The sequence below is a fragment of the Lichenostomus cassidix genome, chromosome Z, assembly GCF_008360975.1.
Source record: "Lichenostomus cassidix isolate B80296 chromosome Z, HeHo_3.0, whole genome shotgun sequence".
In the NCBI taxonomy this organism is placed as follows: domain Eukaryota; kingdom Metazoa; phylum Chordata; class Aves; order Passeriformes; family Meliphagidae; genus Lichenostomus; species Lichenostomus cassidix.
Genome location: NC_139511.1, coordinates 30,614,397 through 30,630,752, shown reverse-complemented (window position 1 = coordinate 30,630,752; position 16,356 = coordinate 30,614,397). Strand labels below are relative to the sequence as shown.

General features: G+C 40.1%; 1 protein-coding gene across 4 annotated transcripts in view; it reads right to left on the bottom strand.

Moving 5' to 3' along the window:
- HOOK3 (hook microtubule tethering protein 3) overlaps nucleotides 1-16,353 on the bottom strand; it is an 87,181-nt gene extending 70,828 nt beyond the window's left edge. For 3 of the 4 annotated variants that reach the window (XM_085042208.1, XM_085042210.1, XM_085042209.1), the window contains exons 1-2: nucleotides 16,182-16,352; nucleotides 2,385-2,470 (exon numbers count right to left, since the gene is read on the bottom strand). In XM_085042208.1, the coding sequence (XP_084898334.1) occupies nucleotides 2,385-2,470; nucleotides 16,182-16,238 (143 nt within the window). In that variant the 5' untranslated portion in view covers nucleotides 16,239-16,352. Of the gene's footprint in view, nucleotides 1-2,384; nucleotides 2,471-16,181 lie in introns of all 4 variants that reach the window. The other variant, XM_085042211.1, reaches the window with a different exon arrangement.
- Nucleotides 16,354-16,356: the final 3 nt, after the last annotated feature.

The following is a 16,356-nucleotide window of genomic DNA, read 5'->3' as shown; positions in this document are numbered from 1 at the left end:
CTACAGAACGGACACAGTGTCCTCCCAGCAGTTACAGCCCTAGGAGCTCTGTAAAATGAATTATCTGTGTTCAGTAAACCTGAGCCATGCAGCAGCACAAGAGGCAAGTGCTAAGCACTAGCACAGGATGGAGGACCCTCATCTTCTGATTGACATAATCCAAGAAGGGCTGTTGCTTGCTGAGGGTTTGAATTCCTGGCATTCATCATTGCAGGGATGAAAGACTGACAAAGCTTGTCCAGCCCTTACACTATTACTCCTGCTCTTCCACCTTGGCACAAGCAGTACAGCTAGGGAAACCTGTTAAGTGCCAAGTGTGGTTATGTGGCTTTGGAAGCTATGGTTAAGCTTCAAGTGGTGTTCTCCCCAGCTGCACCAGTTATTGAGGAGAAGGTCTGAGGAACAGACAGATCCTGCAGGTCAACAACCAGCTGTGACATAGTGCTGTCTAGTTTTGGTTTCGATAACCATTGAACCCTTTCGAGAATCAAGGACTGCTTCGAAGAGATGGGGATCCACCAGACTATGATGGGCAGACACACCTTCATCAATGGGCTGGCCAATGTCATATGAACAATTTTATACAAGGAATAACAGAAAAGGAACATCAAGTGACAAAGTAGTGGACTCTGTTGAAAAACTAAGGGTGTGGAATGATGTGAACAAAAGATACCTCACAGTCAACAAAACAGGTTTGGGTAAAGTGGGATCACCCCAAGCATATGCACATAAATACAGAAAGGCCTAAAGAAGAACACTCTGGGGAAAGCTTCATTCTTGGGAATCAGAAAGACTGGATGGATATGTGGAGCACTTGTGCACAAAGGAATGCAGCATGGAGAACAAACAGGAAGAAACAGAGGTCTGTGTGTAGTTACAAGGTCAGTCTCACTGGGATCATAAAGTTGTGGTAGGATGGCTCACATGCCAAGGCTGCTGCTATGAATGCATACAGGTTCTTTAGGAAGAAAAAGCTGAGAAGGCAGTGACAGGAAGACGCCCTACCTCTGAGGGAGTGGTGGGATTCCATGAGCTCTGTCTTAGAATGGATATGAGCCAGCTGAGAGATTACCGGTCAGGATGATTAAGCAGACCAACTTAAGTGACACTGTTACAGATTCCTGCTACAGACTGCCTGATCAGGACAGCATCTTCATTGAAAACTGATGAAGCATGATAAGGGTAAATGGATAGCAAACTGGCCTGAAAAATGGCTGAAATGCTAGGCTCAAAAGTTTCAGAAGCATGAAATCCAGTTGGAAGCTGGTCCACTAGCAGCATATCCAAGGCATCAATACTATTAAACGTCTTTAGTAAGGACCTAGATGATGCAACAGTGGGCAATTTTTCATAAAATATAAAAATGGAAGGAGTGTTTGATACACTTAATAGTTGCGCTGCCATTTAGGAGGTATTTCACAAGCTGGAAAAACATGCTGAGGAACCTTACACATTTCAGGAAAGGTAAATGCAAACAAACCCCATTAACCAGTATTCACCATATATGCTGGGGGCCAACTGGTTGGAAAATAGCTTTGCAGACAAGAAACATAGAAGCCAAGTAGAGCACACTCCAACAACGTGTCCTTGCAGCAAAGAAGGCCAGGCACAACCTGGGCTGTGTTAGGAAGACCACTGCCAGCAGGCCAAGGGAGGTACTGCTCAGGTCCATTAACACCATATTCAAAGTGCTGCAGCCTGGACTCCCCAGAATGAGACACCTGGACATACATGGAAGTTCAGCAAAGGGCAATTAAGATGATTAACAGACTACAGGTTCTGTCATATGAGGTGAGACTGAGTGAGCTGTGTTTGTTTAGCATCAGGAAGAGAAGGCTCAGTAGGATCTTACCAATCCTGTGTATAAATAACCTGATGGCTCCTTCTTCTCTGTACCTGCACATAATCTCAGCAGTGTCTAGTGAAAAGGCATGGGGTAGTGGAAACAAACTGAAAAACAAGTATGTCCAACTGCAAACAACTAAACTGACAGTTCCATTCAGTTTATCACAGAAATTTTATTACATTAAACTAATCCTAACACTACTGACTACACTTTCAAACAATGATCAGGGCCAATTGCCTTACCTTGCATTGATTTCAATTTTAAGTGTGAATCTGTAAGTTTAGTTTTAATTCAGCTTATTTTCCAGTAAGTTCACACATGAATAAATGCTTCCCTAAAACATAACTTTTTCTTCATTTAAGATAGTTATCTGAAAACTACAGAGAAAAAAAATTTAGTCATTTTCTAGTTTAAAGTACCGTGTAAGCCGCATCCTTATGGAATTCCAACCCAGTTCGAACTAAAACCCATGTAAATATAGAAAAATGTACAGATAAAAAACCTCTGTATTTAATTCATTAAGTAGACAATTACTTACATTTTTTGAAGGACCTGGGCCATCACAACCCCACTCGTTAAATCTTCCACGGTCTGGCATGGTGCCTCAACATTAAACGTCTGGATCTGCGGGAGAAAGGAAAACATTGTCTTCTTTTATTTCAGCGTCAAGGAATTTTCAAAACTTTGAAAAAAATGTTACCAAATAGCAAACAGAATAAACTCCACACATTTAGTGTACATACTAGGTTTAAAAAGCTTTCTATTTAATAGCCATCAAAGAAATCAACAGAGCTTAGTATCCTTGTTTTCACAATAAACTTTGCTACAAATAATAGTATTATATTCCTAAAATGGCAAACTTAGCATTGCATTTTCTACTTACTGAAAGTGACCAGAGTGTTCAAGTACTTCCATATATTCATGTGCATATATTCAAGTACACTATCTCAATCAACACAGATAAGAAATTCAGTTTTTACAAGTAACATGGATCCCACAGAACACTCATCATCTCCCCATAATGAGATGATGAAACGAAGAGTAACATACATATTCCGAACTGAATTATTCCTTACTATCAGATGGAAGAGGAAAACACAATGCTGCTAAACCCTAACTGGTTTTCGCACTGCTAGTGTTCTGAATATTTCAGTATGCTTTACTAACACAGTGATAGGCACCACTGTCCACAAGGCAAAACTCTTTTCTTCCTTGCTCTCTTTTCTGGTGAAAAGACTCTGTCCACTACAGGACAATCGTTTAAACTGGTCTAAGTTATCTGATAATTTATTTTAAATTAACATTATTTTCAAATGATGTGCATGAATTTGCAAAAGTAATTTTGATGGTATTATTTGGAGGGTATCTGCCTAGTGCTTTCTTTTACTATCCTCCTCCTATGGGAAGCCTGGGCTTATTTGTAGAAAGCACTACTCATATGCACAAGGGATAAGACAGTCTACAAGAGCACTGAGTACATAAATGTTAGATACACCAATCATTTTTTTCAGAATATAATGTACAGTAGCATTCATGTTTTAGTGGCATTTGAAAGAGTAATAGTGGTCAGTCATTTCCCAATAAATACCCTTTATATGTGTGTGTTACAATAAAAGACAATTCATGTCTCTGAGGAGAAGGCTTTCAAAAAGTCAATTGCATAATATCCAGATTCTCCTCATACCTTTGGAATGTCATGTAAGTACTCTAGCACGTCATTTCACATTAATTTGGAGTACAAACACCTAAGTGAATGTTCCTTTCTTTCCTTTACTCTGGAAGAGAAAAACTAACACTCAATTAGGAAAAAAAAGCAATTATATCCACGAAGAACCAAAAATTGAGCTCTCAGAGCATGCTTCCTGATCTAGTTCAACTGTGACCAATGAACAGTAATGAATGATGTCCATGTTCCAAAAGCACATGAATAAATTATTGAGTAGCATACAAAACAGACAGAAGTGACTTCTGCAGTTCTGATTTAGATTTTCTTAAAGCTACTTTGAAAAAAAAAAACCCACAGCCTCTTCTCCAGAAAATCAAGAAGCCATCATAGATTGCCAGGACACTAGGTGAAAATCAGAGTGGGTGAAAAAACCCCACACATGAAAACACAACATAACAGGATATAACATCAGATTGCTATTTTGCCAGAAAATTGAATTTACCAGTAGTCTCTGCATTGTGGCAGTACTGTTGAAAGAATACAGAGACAACTCAGAGTCTGAATTCTCAACTTCACAACACATGAAACAAGAAATAACAAATAGTTTACAGCTAAAAAAAAAAAAGGCTGGAACGACATAATGGATGCTTGTGCTTAAAGAAGCTCAAAGAAAAATTATCAAGCATAGACAATGAAAACTCTTGTCTAATTTTGCATAATATACCTTTAAATAATGAAAATTGAAATCACTTTGCTGCACAATAGCCAAATCAAAAAATCACTTAAGAACTACTACTATTACGGTTTTTCAGAAATAGACAATGTTAAATATTCTTTTCAAATAAGCAATAGCAATATGATTAAGGTCTTCAGAGTGCAAACTAATCAGGGCTTGTTAGATTAATTTTGCATCTTGATATATGGAATACCTTCTTGACTAAATAAAGTGTATGTAGACAATACCACTACACTGAAGGAAGAAGAAAGATGACTAAGCCTATTTCTGAAACACAGAGAAACAAGGTGTACATTCTCTGTTGTTTTGTATATAATTTTATCATCATACTTCTCCAACACTTCACATAGCAAAAAAGGTCAAAAGTGTCTTTAAGGTTCAGGTACCCTATCTGAACGTTTTTTTCCTCCCATAGACATACATGCAAAATAGCCCTTCAGGACAATAATGCTTTTCATAGTTAGACATCAAAGAACAAAAAGAAAGCCTTAAACTAATATGACTTTTATCTTCACATATATTTATATTTTGTAATAAATGTCTTTGCTTTTATACTTCAACTATGCCAAATTTGTGCTGCAAAACATTTACTCAAATCTTAAAAAACAAAGAACAATATCCTTTTCATATTCTTCAGAGATTATCCTCCAGAGATATTAAAGTAAAAAATTTTCTTCAAAAAACCTTACACAAAATCGCTTTTCAAAATTACATCAAAGTTTAACTCCTATACTTTTCTCAGTCCTACAATATGCTAAGCTACTCTAGAGAAAGCAGAGTTCATTTTCCAGAAGGGAGAAAATAATAAGAACGTGGCAATGCAGACACAGAATCCAGCTACAGAAACAAAAAAGTAAATTTCTCTGTATGTGTGTGTGTGCGCCTCTAAACAGCTATTCAGTAACAGCTGTTAAAACAGTGCTCTTCCTATGCATTGTGATGTGTTTCCTTCTGGAAGACTTCTCTCTCTTCCTGTGGGAACTGCTCCCCTGTTCCTGCTTCTTGAGCACTTGCAATGCAGTCCCCATTGTTTGCTCCACAAAGATGTAAATGAATTCCTGTTCCCTGTTATGATTCTTGGGGGATTTCCCCCACTTCTCGAACCACTATCTGGAGCCTGGATGTCATGTCTGTGGGCACATATGAATCTAATGAGGTTCAACAAGTGCTGCATCTGGACTGGGGCAATCCTCCCTATCAACATGGGAGGGGATGAACAGATTAAGAGCAGCCCTGCTGAGAAGGACTCAGGGGTGCTGGTGGGTGAGAGGCTGGAAATGAGTCAGAAACGTGTGTGGCCAGCAGGTCGAGGGAGGTGATTTTCTCCCTCTACTCCACTCTCATGAGACCCCACCACTCTTAGTACTATGTCCAGTTCTACAGTCCTTAGTACAAGAAAGACATGGACTTGTTGGAGAGGTCCTGAGCAGGTCACAGAAATGATCAGAGGACTTTCCACCTGTAAGGAAAGGCTGGGAGAGTTAGGGTTGCCCAACCTGGAGAAGAGAAGGCTCCAGGAAGACCTCACCATGACCTTTTAGTACTTAGAGGGAAGATGGGGACAGACTTTTTAATAGGCCCTGTAGCAACTGGACAATGGGTAATAGTTCTAAATTGAAATATCACAGATTCAGGCTAGATATAAGGAAAAATTACTCTATCATGAGGATGGTGAAAAACAATGAAACAGGCTGCCCAGAGAAGTGATATGTGCCCCAACCCCAGTAAGATCAGGCTGGGCTCTGCGCAACCTGATCTAATGGAAGATGTCTCTACCCAAAGAGGGAGTGTTGGACTATTTGACCTTTAAAGATCCCTTCTACAAGCCTATCACACGAGTCTGGAGAAAAGAAAGGAGTAAAATAAAAAACCCCAGCCCCTTGGTCCAATCACTAGGTCTCATAAGCTTTCACACCTTCCATCAGCTACCATGCAATGAAAGAAAAGGGTTCTTTTATTTAATTTTATTAAATACTAATCCAGATCTCTAATCTGCATGGGCATGAACAGTCAATTTTTATACCTTATTTTAAACTTTAAAATAAGGATTGACAGGTGACTATTACAATGCAAAGGAGGCTATCACTGGGGACTAAATAACTATCAGGAAGACAGCACCTTAGAAACTACGATATACACTTCCTGATTACATATATGACCAGCAAGGAATTGTTAGCTACTAGGGATAGCATGTAAACATGTGTTACATGAAAAGTATTTTTGATATGAAGGTCAGCAAACTGGACAAACACTCAGTTTTCAAAGACAGTAGGTAAAAACCAGGACAAAAATGTGATGGGGAATCCAGAATCCCATGACACTTGACAGGGGAAAAAAAAAGTAAAACTGCAAACAAGCAAACTCTTTCCATCTCAAAGACAAAAAAAGGTTCTGAATGAGCTTTCCTTTCTCAACACTAAGAGATAATTAATTACTCGCTCTTTGCACAGTGATTATATACACAGCTTGGTTTTTGTTACTGATGTAGTTACGTAATAAAGCTTTTAAGTATTCTTTTGTAATAATACCTGAAACTATTACCAGTGGTTCTTGGAGATAAAAACACTGTATGACTGGTTACTTTAAGCACAAACACAACAGTTACACCCAGTTTCCAATTTATCAGAGCAAAGCACTCCCCAGTCACTGCTGGGGGGCAAGCTGGGAATCAGTCCACAGATTATGACCAATCAACTTGTTTCACTCGGGTTTTGCTACGCTTTCCTTCTCCTTATTACAATCATTATTACTGTTGTTATTAGAACATTTAGTACATATTATATTCACTATTAGAACCATTTTATATTTATGTTATCTCTAGTATATTATTACTAATGTTGGTGGTTTATTTTGTCTCAATTATTACGTTTTTCTTATGTCAGCCTGCAATGTTTACATTTTCTTTCCCGTTCTCCTCCCCACTGGCAGGGGAATCAGGTGGGAATAAGAGAGAAGCTGTGTGACACTTAATTCCCAGCAGGGGTTAAACCATGACACTACCACTTTAGAATTATTTATCCGCTATTTTACCATATTTTTGGAACTGACTATGCAAGTTTACAGCTAGCTGCCATGTAGACCCTAAAACAATACTTGTGCCACTACAGAAGAAACAAATCACATAGACAAGAGGGGGAGAAATAGCTGTGAAAGGAGACAAGAAAGGAATCAGCCTCACTGGGTTGGATGCAATGAGCAAACTGGCAGAGAAGATTAAGGTGGGTTGGATACTTCTGTCCTTGCACATTAATCCTGTATTACCTACAAGATCTGTAAGAATCTCACTAAAAAAAAGTTTATGCTGCTTTAATGCCTAGAGGAAACCAAAATATCAATTCTTTTCAAAATGGCGAGATAATTATGAGATACACACAGTTGCCCTTCCTCAGATGGAACATTCCTGTATTGAGACAGACCTTTCAAATTAAAAGTGGATTCCTATCCTACAAGCAGATCCTGTGCTTCTAGATAACTTTAAGGTTTCTTTACCTATTTTTCTCCTCACAGTTGGTAGCACTACTATCTTCTGCCCGGATAGTCATGGCATAAGCTGGTTTCTTATACACTTTCCAAGACAAGAGCAGACTGCATGAAACAAACAATGGGGAAGCAGATTCTCTACCAAGCAGTAGTTTTATTCCAAAATTTGAATTTGTGGGTATTTCCATTGTTTTTTAGGTTGTCAGATTTTCATTATTAAACTCTCAGATTACTTTGCAATCCAGCCGTAATGTTAGGCACTCAATTACCCAACAACGAAATGACAAGGCTTTTACATTACTGGTAAATCCCCATCAGGGTGGGGATTCTTCTGGGAAGAACTTGAATTTTATTTTTTTATTTATTTCCTTCTCATTTTATTTATACTGTGTTTAACCTCAAATATGTAGAAAGGTCAAAGCCATGAAATATCTCAATCAAAATTATTTTATTCAAAATAAAACTTTTTCAAATACTAAGTATTTCCTTTGCAGAAACACAGTACAGAAAGTGGTAGATACACTTTGACTAAAAGTGTATCAAGTGTATCAAGTGTATCAAGTACAAAGGACTTGAGAGAGCCATGACAGCATAAACCAGTTACTACTGCACTATCTTGGCATTGCCACTAAATTGCTGCTAACTGAAGTGTTCATGTATGACAAATTATTAAGATTCAATAAAAAGAGTCTCAAGTCTGAATGGTTTTTGGTTTAACCACTTCAGAAGCATTACCAAGACAAGCTAACCTACCAACTCCTGAGGTGAAAATGATTGTATTCCTGTTTTCAGCTGAAAGCCAGATGAGCCAAATTTTGAAAAAGCATTTGTACTGAAGATAAAATGGAAAGAAAAAACATAATAGGAAAGCCTAAAACAGAACCATAAACCAACAGTTCTTTCCAAGCCTTCATCTATTTCATCATGCTTTATTTAAAAGTAGTATTTACAAGTCAATGCTTTCTCTTCTCAAAATACAATATACTAAAAAAGTGCAAAATTGCCAAACTATTTCAATGCACCCACACTTATAGAATACATACGTTCACACTCCGCCAAGCAACAATGAATTTTAGAAGCTCCAAAAGTGCCTTTTAAGACTAGAAATGTCTCCCTGTGGAAAAAAGACCAAAAAAACCCCAACAAAACACAAATGGTACTGTTTCCAGGAACCACCAGCTTCCCCTGCTAATCAAGAGTGCAAAGTTTTCCATCTCTACTCTCCAGAAGTGACAAAATAGCACACTTATGATGTCATATTAAACACAGAAGTAGCACACCTTCTGCCTTTAGCACTCGGACTCACTGAAACCTAGATGATAATCCAGCCTATAGAATTGGGACACATGAAGTTTCACCAGAGGAGGAAAATGAAACTTTTCTCTAAATGCAGGTGTTCAATTGAAATAACAGAATAGTGCTCAATAAACAAAAGAGTGAAATTCTTTTTATTCTGAGTGAAGATGGCTAGGCTACTAGAAACCTGAACAACATCAAGTAAATGTGCCCAAACTGATCTATACTAAAATAAAGAACAGGCAGCAAGACATAGCTTCTGTGTGAGTGCATAGGGCAAGGTAAAGTCAATTAACTTCTCGGCTAGTGGCCAGCATGAGAAATTTTCCAAATTTGTACATATTTCTAATACTACTTAGAAAACTTAAACAAAACCAAACCAACCAAAGAAAACAAAACAAAACTACAAAAAAGTGAACATAGATGATAGTTCTTCTGTATTTTGCCAGAGGAAAGCTATTTAAAGCCTGTAACTCCAACCTTTGCAGTTACAATTCAGATGAGAAATACTGTTTCTACTGACAGCCGAAAGAAAGAGCTCTCTTCCCCAAAGGCACAGAATACGAATCCAAGAACACTAAATTCTACTGAAATATCATCTCCACAAACTTTCTGATCAGTATTGAAGCACAGGCTTTCAGAGGATTGGATGAGTAAGAAAGATTTAGTAGCCAAAAGATAGGATTCAGAGAAAGCTGGCACTAACTTTTCACCAGGTTAAGAAAATTCAGACATAAGAGATTCTAGAACTGGTAACACAGATGTATAGCACACCACTAAAATAGACATTTCTTGCAGTTCAAGTCTTCTCCTTTTCCTTATTTATATTTCAACAAACAATTTCCTGAATTTTGTAGAATTCTGTGCAGAACAAGATTTTCCAGAGGCTGACCAAATTCCATTCCTTGAAAAAAGTCAGGAGCCACCATGTAAGAAGCAGCCATTTTTTGATATTGTCCATAAAATAAAATCATTAACCCTGCCAGAGTGATCACGTCGTGCTGTCTGGTTTTCTTCTCCCAGCCACAAAAGGGGCAGTAGAATTAATAAAAACAAAATCACACACACCAAAAAACCATACAAAAAACAAAACAAACAAGCAAAAAGACCCCACACATAAATTCTGTTGCAGTGAATCACACAATTATTTCTACTCATTTCTACACTGAAGTGAAACTATGGATACCTGCTGCCATAGCAAACAAGTTCACTCAAAGATTTATCCACTCAAAGATTTATGTTACGCAATCCTGAAATATAGGAAAGGCTGTAACTTATTTAATACCTTGCAACACTGCAACGAATAAACTACAGATGCCCACTTCCCAGATCTATTGTCCTCAAAACATAAATCATGTGGGTTGTATATATGCATTTGTTGTTTAAGTATCCTAACTTAGTTCCCTTGAGAGATTTAGCTTCAAATGTGAGTTCTACAGAGAACACAAAGCGCTACACTTCCGTAGCAAATTTGCAAAGAAGCTTGCAGTTAAATGGCATGAAAGTGCCCTAGGAATTCCAGGGCTGAAGCACATTATCATCAGATTTACAATGCATCTTCTTGTGCAATACTTGCTCCACTACCTGCACCACTTCAAAAACATTCCCTGTGTGCCCCCTCTGAAAAGCTCCCATCCCTTTGTGGCCCCAGCTAGTCCACTGAAACACAACTCCAGCTTTGTATTCATTCAGAAGCTTCTGCCTGCCACAGGCAGGAGTGGAGTGCTGGCTGGACTCCCCCACCTCTAACCTTAGAGAGCTTTTCCCTCCACTGTAACCCTTCTCCTCCTTTCCATGCTGTCTCTTTGTTCTCTGCCCTGAATGAGCACTATTAAGGAACTCACGGGAATGACTTAAGTCACGTATGGCAAAGCCAGACAGAAAAACAATACAAGCATACTCTGTAGAGCAGGAAACCACCACCAGTAGTTAAGGGAAGGAGTTAATCCCTCTCCTTTCCTGTGTGGCAGGACCTGCCAGGCTGTTGGCAACAAAAGCCACAAGGACACTACTACTCTCTTCCCCTCACTTCCAACCATGCATTCCTGCCCTAACCTTGTGCTGGTGTTGGTTGCCATATGGCAAATAACCACCTTGTTGTTGGGGTTTTTTTTAATTAATCACCAGGACTTGCAAACTAAATTGATTAAACAACCCCAGACTTAGACTCTGAAGCTGAGGGCACTTAACAAACCAAATTTAGGCAATTTCTAAATGACTATACCACTCCAGAGTCAGCCAAGAAAGCAGAGAGCAGCAAGTGCAATTGTATAGCAGGGGAGAGAGGAGAGGCCCAAGACTCAACTTGAATGTCTGCAATTGCTCTACAGAAGTCAAACACATTGCAGCAAATATTTCTAGTGGTCCAAGAAAAATAGAATGACAGAATATTATATTCAAGTTCATGAGTCCCAAAATGTCACAATTAAGACAGACAATTGTGCATAATTCACAGTTTGACTTCATCTCTTTGAAACAACTGTTTAAATATTTCAGAGAAGATAGAAACAGGTTTCTCTCCACACCTCCCACTTTGGGATTAACAAGCTAACAGAAGAGCTGTTTCCTTTACACTCTCTAAGGTTCACAGTTCCTAGAGCAAAGCCTGTTTCTTCTCCAAGCAACATCTTGCAACCCCTCACCAAAAAATGAGGGGGCAGAACTGGGAACTGAAATTGAGCACATACTAAATCACATCTAGATGTTTTTTTCTTCAGAGAACTGCTATAAATGTACACTGTATAATAACAGTTCTTCAGGAAGGAGAAAATAGAAAAAAAGCAGAGTTTGGGACAAGGTCCCAAAGAATGAAACTCTAACAGTGTCAAAAAGCACACATGATGAATAATGCTTGCACCTCTAAATTCTGTGTTCAGTCTTCCTTTTTCAGGCTGACTTAAAAGATGGGAGGGATGGCGAGGAACACATACAAACTGTACCTTATTATCTTTAATTATCATATTCCTATGTTATCAGCCTTTTATCACTTGCTCTACAACATGACCTTGAAGACAAGTTCCTGTTTCTGCTTGACCTCTCTGCAATACATTAAAAAAATCCCTGTTAACTAATAACGATGCTAGATACTCCAGCTCCTTCAAACATGGTGAATCTTACATTCAGAATATTACAGTTGTAGACAACTATCCCTTTAAAAGCTGGAGCAACAAATTCTTTACTATCTTAGCGAGAGGTCATAAAATATAAAAGAGGGTTGATCAACCCACTGGTCTTTCACATTTGTTACAGGGGCCTGTGATCTGCCAGGCTCCTCAAGCCATATTCCATAGTTGCTGACAAGCTCAGGGTTTTTTGCCCTCTGAACAGCAATGTATTCAAACAGAATAGTTTTCTTAATTCACTGTCATTATCAGCACAACCACTCCTGAAATACAACTTTTTTTCAAGAGGTAAGACATGCTGATGCAATTATATTATCAGAAGAAAATGAAACCCTACAACTTCATGGTCAGTGGCCAAGGATTTGAAGAAGTAACAATTTAAACAGGCTTAGCAAGTTGCCTACGATCTTGGCATCTACAAGAAACCAGAAGAGTACCTAAAAACATAGATGCACACAGATCAAGAACAGCATAATCTAAAAAGATCAGAACTGGACAACAGGGAAAAACACCCTTCCCAGTAAATTCCAGCAATTTGGTTCTCTTTGAAACGGGTGTCTACCAAGCATTTGCAAACAGCCTTCTTGAGGAATCAAAATCTGTTTCAGCACTTGGTCACATGGTCTCCATTACTTCATACTACCACAGACAAATCCTTACAACTGGGAACTGGCCACGACACAGAAGACTGAAATATACTGTACTGAGGAGATTTTTCAGCCAAAAAGGGAGAAAGGTCAGAGGACTCATACCACATAAATGACCAAAGTGCTTTTAAAATGGAGGATGCTGAAACAGGAGCCTTGCAGTGTTTACAAAGTTCTCATGTATCATAAAAGTTTTAACAGAAACTTTATTTCTTGAGGGTTGGAAGAGAAAAGAAAGCAGGCAAGATGCACCTCAGTGGAGGTAGCATAGCACATACTAAAATAAGACACACTTGTCATGAACTTTCTTTCATTATGATATCTCCACATCAATTTGCTACGTAAAACCACTTAGCAGCAACCTCTTTGAGGAATCCTGTTGTTTACACATCAATGCTAAGCAATCTTTTTAATATCTTATCTTACTTCTGTGTTAAAAAAGAAACCATCTTAAGTTACATAGTAAAAGCCTGTAGCCATCACAATGATTTCAGGCAGACATAGTAAAGTGTAGCTGGCACAGGCACATTTGACAGCTCTCTGTTTTATGAAATGTCTCAGCTACATACCTAAGTTGAGAGCACTCCTGACACTACACACACACACACAAAAACCCCCCCAAATCAAACACCAAAAATCCATGTGTTCAAATGCGGACCTGTCTTAACTTTTAAGCCAAAAAAAGTTGCCAATCTCTGTAAGATATGCTGAAACAATTACAGTATTATTGCTGTTTACCTCACAGCCACATTTTTCTAAACTGCCTTGGCTGAAGAGCATCTCAAGTAACAACCCCATAGTGCATGGAGTAGTCTCAGAAGAGGTTTGTGGGAGATTTTTGGTAGAGCAATAGTTCTACTATTACAGTAGGTTGCAAACACTGCTGAAGTGTAAATAACAATTTTGAGAGGCCAGTACTTGGTCCCCAGTCCTTCATTCAGTTTTGCTCAAGTTGCCACTACCATGGCTATCTCAAAATAACATCATGGTCACCTGCTAAAGTGGTAGGAAGCCAAAGCTTACCCAGCTGTTTAAAATCCTAAACAAAAGTTACTTAGGAACCCATTTGATGACACTGTCAGAGAGGTGAAAAATAAACAAGAATTACATGCCAAGCAAAACCATAATGACAAAATTGGATGTTGGCAAAATATTAAAAAATAAACCAAAACATACTCAGAGGCAAGCAGCTTGCTCCAACTTATACATAGCAGAACAGAAATCAGAGACATGCAAGTAAAAAGCCTGAGCAATACTCTCCTTCATTAAAATCATGAGTTGGCAGAGGGAGGAGCACTTTCTTCTCACCCTATATCCATCTGAGCAAATTTAGTTTACGCCAAACAGGTTCTCAGATTTGCAGAAAGCCTTATCTATTCAAAACGCAGACAAACCAGTTTAAGTACTTCTGGATTAATGTTAAGCAAGCAACCTGGGAGGCTAAACCAGTTCCAAAGAGCAGCCAGCTTCTCTGGCACAATGGGAAATGATTGGCCTTCCCAGATGTGTTATTAAGACAGCTCTACTCTCCTATCTAAATGAACGGTTTCCCAACAATCATTATGGGACTTGAGAGAAAGCCAAGCAAAAAAAAGCATCTTCTTTAGACACGGTCAGTTTCACTGAAGAACAAAAAACGTCATTGCCTCTTTTGCAAGTTTCATGTATCCTGAAATAAACTGAAAACACCTTTCTTTGTCATCTTTTTTTTTTCTGAATCTGTTTCAAAGCCCCATTCACACAAAAATGATGAAACTGTAAAAATAACCCATAAATTCATACATTCATCTCAGAATTAAGTTGACCAACTCTAATGCTGATTAAGAGGATTTACTGTTTCTGCTACCCAAAAAAGATGCAGCTAGTCTCTTCATTAGTTCAATATTTGAGGGGATGCAAAGCTGAGAAGTGTAAAGGGACCTGTGTGAATCATTACTACAGACAGGATCAGGCTCCACTGGACAGGTACAGCTTCAGGACTGCAGATTACAAAGACTGAGCCTCTCACCCAGCTTTTCTTTGCCAGTATCAATACACATCAACTTCTTCATGTTGGGACTTTTCATTCCCAATACATGAAAGAGAAAGCATGGAAAGCCAAAAGCAAGACAAGTGGCCAACCATAACAAACGTGGAAAAGCTGGCAGGAATGTGAAGGAGAGAAAACTGGGTTACTTATTCTAGACCTACATTAAGTACTTCCCCAAAAACCCCTTCCCCAAAACCTCTGCCTTCTATACTTCCCGGGTCATTTACTCACCTCTAACTACAAGTTTATTTCCCTTGCTCATCCTTTTGAGTTTCATAGAGAAGCCTAACCTGTTATTCCCCAAGAATCTACTCATTACCATCAGCGCTTCAGTCAGCTCTGGCCTCTCATAGAAAAAATGTCGGAAAATTTCTGTCTCTCTTCAGCAATCAGCTGCATTCCAGCTTCATATTCCAGATATTTACTTCACAATTTTGAATACAGAGTGGGGAAAAAACCCCAAACCAACCCCCAACCCTAATCCAGTGATTTGAAACAATTAAACAATAACTCAGCTGCTACAGAAATACAAGTTCCATGTCTGTTTTTATGCTACAGTCATTGCTCAAACTACAGAGTAGCTGCAAACCCAGGTTTAACGTCCACTATATTCTAGTTGCTCTTTGAGTGACAGCATAACCCAATGACATTTTTGGAACAAACTGCAAACATTAAAATGGTATAAAGTAATTCTTATCCTAAGATCATACAATAATTTGGGCTGGAAAAGAACGTGGAAGATCATCTGGTTCCAACCCCCCTGCCATGAGCAGGGACACCTTCAGTTAGACCAGGCTGCTCAGAGCCCCAACCAACCTGGCCTTGAACATCTCCAGGGATAAATATATCACCTCTTAAGTCGATATTGTAACATCCTCGACCTCACCGGTGAATTCTGTCTCTCAAGACTCAAACACTGCTTAAAACCAGAAAAACAAACAGGCGGAAATGCAAGTTTCGAGTCAGAAAGGCGGCCTTGCTGGTCAGAGAGGCGGGCGGGTCCAAACAGCAGGGCACTGACATACCGACGGCACAACAGGGACAAGGAGCAGTGCCACGGCCCGCGGCTCGCCCGCCCAGCCCGGGCGCACCTGGGGGCGCTCCCGCGCCAGCCCCCCGGCCCTTTGTTCCCCGCCGCAGGGGCAGCGCTGAGGCGGCGCAGGGCCCTGCCCCGAGCACCCGCCAAGCGCCACGATAAGACATAAACACGGCAAGGCCGGTCCGCACAGGCTTCGCCGACCCCGGCCCGGCCGCGGTGCCGGCCGCGGGGCCTCCATCGCCGGAGCGGGGCCGCAGGCGCCCGGCGCCGCGGCCCTGCGATGCGGCGCAGCTCGGCGCGGGCGGGCAGCGCGCACTCACCCAGGTGAGCAGGCTCTCGCCGAGCTCGGCGCGCTCCAGGCTCTCCACGTTGAACATGGCGGGGCTGCGGGGCCGCGGCCGGGTCGGTACCGCCGGTCCCGCCCCGCCCCGTCCCGGGCCGGGCGGTGGCGCCGACACGTCACCGCGCCCTGACGGGGACCGGCCGCGCGCGCCT